This window comes from Lucilia cuprina, chromosome 3, assembly GCF_022045245.1.
Source record: "Lucilia cuprina isolate Lc7/37 chromosome 3, ASM2204524v1, whole genome shotgun sequence".
In the NCBI taxonomy this organism is placed as follows: Eukaryota; Metazoa; Arthropoda; class Insecta; order Diptera; family Calliphoridae; genus Lucilia; species Lucilia cuprina.
The window spans coordinates 7,406,517-7,412,876 of NC_060951.1; the positions used below are offsets into that span (position 1 = coordinate 7,406,517).

Genomic DNA, 6,360 nt, shown 5'->3' on the forward strand with positions numbered 1-6,360 from the left:
TAGACAAGACTAGACAAGACTAGACAAGACTAGACAAGACTAGACAAGACTAGACAAGACTAGACAAGACTAGACAAGACTAGACAAGACTAGACAAGACTAGACAATGTTTAGGCGGAAGAAGTATTCGTAGCTTTGCAGTTCAAGTAATTATCTTTAAATTGAAATTAAAAAAAAAAAAAACAATTTAAAACACAAAAAGCACCAGAGGGGAATTCCCACTTTAAAGGTGATAAGAATGAAATGAGGTAAAGAAACTATAGTAATCAAGAATTCACCAGATGTTGTCTTTAAAATTTAATGCCAGCATTCAAACAAAAAAATCGCTGATAACAAACTACATATTTTAAAACAATATTAAAACAAATAAAATTAATTTAAAGCTTATCAGTAATAAAACTTACTCAATAAGATCTTTATATTATTTTTATTTATTTGCAGTATCAATTGAAGCTTAAAGCAGTTCATAAGCTAAGCGTTGAGAATGTGGAAAAATATTTTAAAAATCTTTTTTACTTTAAATATTTTAATAATAACAACGGCTGTCCACACAGGTCAAGTGATTACTTCTGTTTTGGATGGTATTACAAATTGGGAATTACTTTTAAAGAAAGCTGATTTTTTAAGAATTTTTTTTAGGATTTGCGGACAACTTAAACATACAGCCATTTGTGAAGGTGGATAGCAAATTCTATTATTTTGGACAAACCAAGGTGAGCGCAAATATTTGCACAAACTTCTTCAGATTTTCACATACTTTCACCTATTTTTCTTTAGGTTACTTGGTATAAAGCCTTCTTAATTTGCCGCTCTATGGGCGGTTCTTTGGCTTCTATAGACTCTCAAAATGAAATGTCTGCTTTATCTAATTATTTGATTGATAAATATCCTTTAGATCGTTGGTGGTGGTTGTCTGGCTCTGACACAGATTCGGAAGGTGATTTCTATTGGTATAAAAATGGTGAACGTATTAGTTATGCCGATTGGTCGGCTGGTCAACCGGATAACTATGGTGGTCATGAGAATTGTGTACATTTGTGGTACATAAAGCCTAAGTATCAAATGAACGATTGGGTATGTCATGAAAAGGCGTATTATGTGTGTGAAGCTGATAAACCAAAAACTATAGTTTTAAGTGTTTTTTAAAGTCGAAGTGTAAGTGATTTTGTGTAAAATAAAAAAAAAGAATAAAGTTAAATACCAATAAGTAAAGGGAACTGGTTTAATTTTCAAAGTGAAAATTGATCGGGATATCAAATATTAGAGTTTTACTAGAAACTAGTGAGTCTTTCTATCCGCCCATATAAATGTCATTTTTGTATTAAAGAGTGTACATGAGAAGCAGTATAATTAAGATTTCTATAAAAATAAATGTATATTGCAAACTGCGACTTAGTTCACACGTACACAGAAACATTCAGAGAGAACGACATAGCTAAATCTACTTAGCAAGTTATCCTGAGCTGAATGGGGTCAAATAAAACCCTATGTTCATAAAGTTCATAAGGAAAACGAAGGTTAGTACAAAACTTGGTTGTGCAACTTTGAATTCCCCTAATCGGGGTTTCAATGGTGTGTGGGCAATTGACTTCGTCCCTTGGATAGTAGAATATCTTGTACCAAATTTCATTTAACTATCTTCAAAATTGTGACCTGTAGTTTGATTACAAGGTTTACATGAACGAATGGACAGACGGACGGAAGGAGAGACTGAAGAACAGATTGACGGACATAGGTTTACCCCATTAAAATGGTGTTGGGTATAAATATAAATTTGGAAATTATATTTTGAAACCATGTGACCTCTGACATTTAAAGCTTCTGTACTCACAAATAGTTTTATGTGTAAAAATTACTGTTGTACGGTATAATAAAATGAATTATCTTCAAAATTGCATCCTTTAGTTTGATTACACGGACGGAAAAATGAACAGACAGAAAGACAGACAGACAGACAGACATACGGACAGACAGACATACGGACAGACATACGGACAGACAGACATACGGACAGAGAGACATGGAGATAGGTAGTTAGTTAGTTAGTTAGTTAGTTAGTTAGTTAGTTAGTTAGTTAGTTAGTTAGTTAGTTAGTTAGTTAGTTAGTTAGTTAGTTAGTTAGTTAGTTAGCTAGTTAGTTAGTTACTTTCAGACTTTTTTCATGTTATTTGGACTACATGTGGTATGAGTTCCCATATTATTAAGTATACGCAGTGTTTGACTAACGAATTGTTTTTGTAATTTTCATTTAATTTACAGTTTCTTACGTATTTTTTCATTACCTATTTAAATATTGTAGAAAAATCAATTATTGGTTCACATTTACATTGTTTGCATTTGGTTAGAGTGACGGAAGAGAAAATGAATCGGAGTTGTTAATATTCGTAATCATTAATTAATCAACGATTTTTCTTCATGGTTGAGTGTTTTTCGGTTAACTCTTAAACATACTGTGATACAGTAAGTGTTTGTGGCCACTGAAATAAGTCTTGCCAATTAAAATGGATCCGCTTCTAGTAATGCACTGTGGTTAATCTTTGATGATGAGAATGCTCTAATGATATGAATATTCGTCACAACACCAATCGGGTTTGATAATGCGTTGTCTATTGTCTCAAAACTTGTGATTGAATTTTCCTAGTCGAGATTAGATTGAGCTTACACATGACACCTGTCCTGTCCTTGTTATTGTTGTTGTTGTTGTAACAGCTAAAACTATGCAATATTCTAGTTGGGGGGTTCTACATCAATGTCCAGGCCTAAAAATTGGGCGACTTTCATTGGACAGAGTGAAGTAGAGTTGGCTGAGCAGTTGAATATGTGGTGGGTATCATGAGGGCCCTGACCATATGCAGGACATTCGTTGAGGACAGCACGGTCTATACGTGACCAGTTGGCATTGAGTTTGTTGCTCTATCCTGATTATGGTTGTGCCAGAACTACTCTTGTTTTCCTTGGCAAGTTTTCTTCCGTGTCTGCTATGGGCTGTGAGGGACCTCCAAGTACGACATTCATGCGGTATCCTACGACCGCGGAATTTATGGCGTCTCTATGAATGTCATTCAAAGCTGCCGAATACGAGGACTGATCCAGTGGATCCCGCACATATCTGCATATGTGTTTCTCGTATATATGAAGATCCTTCCTGACATGCAGCGGGGGAGTGTCCAATTGTGTGATGTTAAAATTGAGATAACTTCTCCGATGACATCCCAGGAGGAACTGTTTAGTCAACATGACAATGTGTTCCTTGACTGGAAGGACCTTCGTTTCATCGTGCAGGTGATGTTCCGAGGTAATTTATAAGCAGCCTGTTACAGTCCTTAGGGCGGCATTTTGGCAGCTTTGGATGTTTCTCCACTGGGTATCACTTAACAAAGGTGACCACACTGGAGCAGCATAGTTAAACACTGACCGACCAATCGTTTTATATGTAGCCAACAAAGTATCTTTATCAATACCCTAAGTGCTGACGGCTAGCGCTTTGAGGACCTTGTTTCTACTTCGCAATTTGTACCTGATTGCAGTGGCGTGAGCTGAGGAAGTAAGGAGGCTATCAAATGTGACCCCCACTGTCGGAGTTTGGACTACATCGACCATAATGTTAAGGTTCTTCCTTTGTCTAGGTGGTAAAAACAACAACAACAACAATTGCTTGTCCTTCATCGAAGGTTCTTCTAATTAGAAAAACACAAAAAGAAGTTCCTTTTCCAAATAAATCTGGGTAATTGTCAAGCACTTCTGATTTCATCTTTCACTTAAGAACACTTCTGACTATTAAACATTGCTACCCTTCACAGAGTTTATGTGGCATCACACGACTTTTCTATGTAATTAAATAATATGCTTAAGAGATAGTTAACATGCAAAATGCATTTAAGCAAATTTTCTATGGAATTTTATTAGATTATCCTTTTTCTTAAGATATACCAAGCATTTTTACTCTAAAGTATATCACCAGAGAATTTACATTAAAAGGACATGTTTGCTACATATGTACTTCCTCTGAAAAGTAAAAAAGCAACTTCCTGCTTAACATGTTACAAAATTGCTGTAACAGTAACATTTTGTCTAAAGATTAAATTAAACTGCCATTAACTATACGTTAAGTGAGTGGGAAAAATGTACAGGGGAGTAGAGCGGAATAAAAAGGAAATAAACTAGACAAGCTTGTTAGAGAACATCAAAAGGATAAAAGGGAAAATTAAAGTAAAGACATCACAAAAGTTGAAACTGTTATACTGGTATTAAAGGCTCTTTTAACTTTTCGAACTAAGTGCTACTTAAACTATTATAATCAAATGTTAACAAACTTATCCTTGGCCATGATTTTTAATTATTAAGCAAAGTGCTTAACTGTAAAAAAAACTGTTTAAAATTATTCTCTCTATTTTGCACATATTAAGGATAAAAGCAACTACAACATAAAACTGTTATACGAATACAATTATTGCTCTCATTTATTCTCTCTCTTTATTTGTTTATTGTACATATAAAAACATGTTTTCTTAGACAGGAAACTTTAGTAGCAGTTTAACTTCCGATGGTTTGTCTCGTGCAAAAGTAAAATTGTTTTTAAAGTTTATAACAAAAAAACAAACAAAAAAAGGAAAAGAAAACAAAAGAAATTCCATATTGAATAAAATGTAAAATAAATAAAATATTTTTAAAATTATTGTTTTAACATAAATCATTCACAAAGAAAAAATGAAAATATAAAAATGTGAAAAATTTTCAATTTTAAATAAAATAAAAGAAAACTAAAATCATTTTAAGCAAAAATTTTGTAAATTAAACGAAAAAAGTGAATGTGAAATGAACAATTCTAACAAATTATTAGTTTGATTAAAAAATAAATATTTTATTAAAATTCCTTAAATATTTGGAATAAAACTGCGATATTAACTCCAGTACTTTAAATACATTTGTTGCTGTTTTTGGTGAATTTTTGCAATTTTTTTATTTCATATTGTGCTTTAGAAACTGATTGCAATTGATTAACATATTCAGTTCTATGATGTTTTTTTAAACGAAACAGTATTTCTTTAAAGACTTTTGCAGGCGTATGAGTATGGTTTTATTTAAATATCACTCATACGTATGAATCAAGTGCAATTTAATGGGAAATTAGTAAAATTTATTCACTACGACAGCACTTATTTGACTTCTTTCGATTAAAATGTTTGGCATAATCAATTCTTTAGTATTTCTTCAAGAAACGAGTTTCTCATTGCCCACTTGTGCAGGCGTATGAGTACGATTTTGTTTTTATACATCACTCATACGTATGAACTAACTGCATTATAAGCAAATGTGATTTTACTGTTTAAGGTAAATTAGTAAAATTTGGATGCTTTTGGGCAAAATACTGAAAACTTCAAACTCATTTAATTCAGTTTACAAGTTCTTATCATAACTTCAGCAAATTTTAATCGAAGCTGCAAAGTAGATGTTAAATACAGATCAGGTTAGTGCCAGCCTAACATCCAATATAAGTTGAGTTGCCTATAACTAAACTCATTACGAAAGATTGACAAACAAATCTAACTTTTACTTGGATTTTCTAACCAAATACCTACTGCCTAAATTAGAGAAATATTCAACACTAACAAAAAAACTATAGACTTTAACACATAAAAAAGCCAAACTTTAAGACAATTCCTCAAAAAAAACCAAAAGGTTATATCAAGAATTATACATAAAGTTAAAATACATCATGTAAAGATACTTCAAAATGTAATAATATAAAAAAAACAAACGTTTTTATTTGTAAGAAAAGTAATCCATTATTCAATGAAAGAAAAAATTTCATTAAAATGTTTGCAAAAGAAATAAACATAAAAATCCTTGTGCATAAATAAAACAATAAAAGAAAGAAACAGAAGAATAATAATAAAATAACAAGAGATTTAAGTGAAGAAAAACAATATCAAAGTACAAGTACAAAAATGGATGAAATAAAAAATAAAACTTTCCAACAAATAAGCCGATTAAGGCAAAAGGAACATCTTGGACATATGTGACTTTGTGGTTTAAACAATGAATTTTTGTTAAAATTTGTACAAATCCAATCAGTAAAAGTTCTAGTTCTATTTTAGTTCAGTTGTAGTTCTGTTCTAGTTTTGTTCGAGTTCTGTTCTAGTTCTGTTCTAGTTTTGTTCGAGTTCTGTTCTAGTTCTGTTCTAGTTCTCTTCTAGTTTTGTTCTAGTTCTGTTCTAGTTCTGTTCTAGTTCTGTTCTAGTTCTGTTCTATTTCTGTTCTAGTTCTGTTCTAGTTCTGTTCTAGTACTGTTCTAGTTCTGTTCTAGTTCTGTTCTAGTTCTGTTCTAGTTCTGTTCTAGTTCTGTTCTAGTTCTGTTCT

At 32.0% G+C, this 6,360-nt stretch overlaps 1 protein-coding gene across 1 annotated transcript; it reads left to right on the forward strand.

The window, feature by feature from the left end:
• The first annotated feature begins 391 nt into the window (after nucleotides 1-391).
• On the forward strand, nucleotides 392-1,212 carry LOC111684093 (C-type lectin 37Da-like). Its single transcript, XM_046946617.1, has 3 exons — nucleotides 392-581; nucleotides 640-713; nucleotides 778-1,212. Exons 1-3 carry the CDS (start codon nucleotides 485-487, stop codon nucleotides 1,144-1,146), a joined length of 540 nt encoding a protein of 179 aa, XP_046802573.1. The 5' UTR covers nucleotides 392-484; the 3' UTR covers nucleotides 1,147-1,212.
• Nucleotides 1,213-6,360: the final 5,148 nt, after the last annotated feature.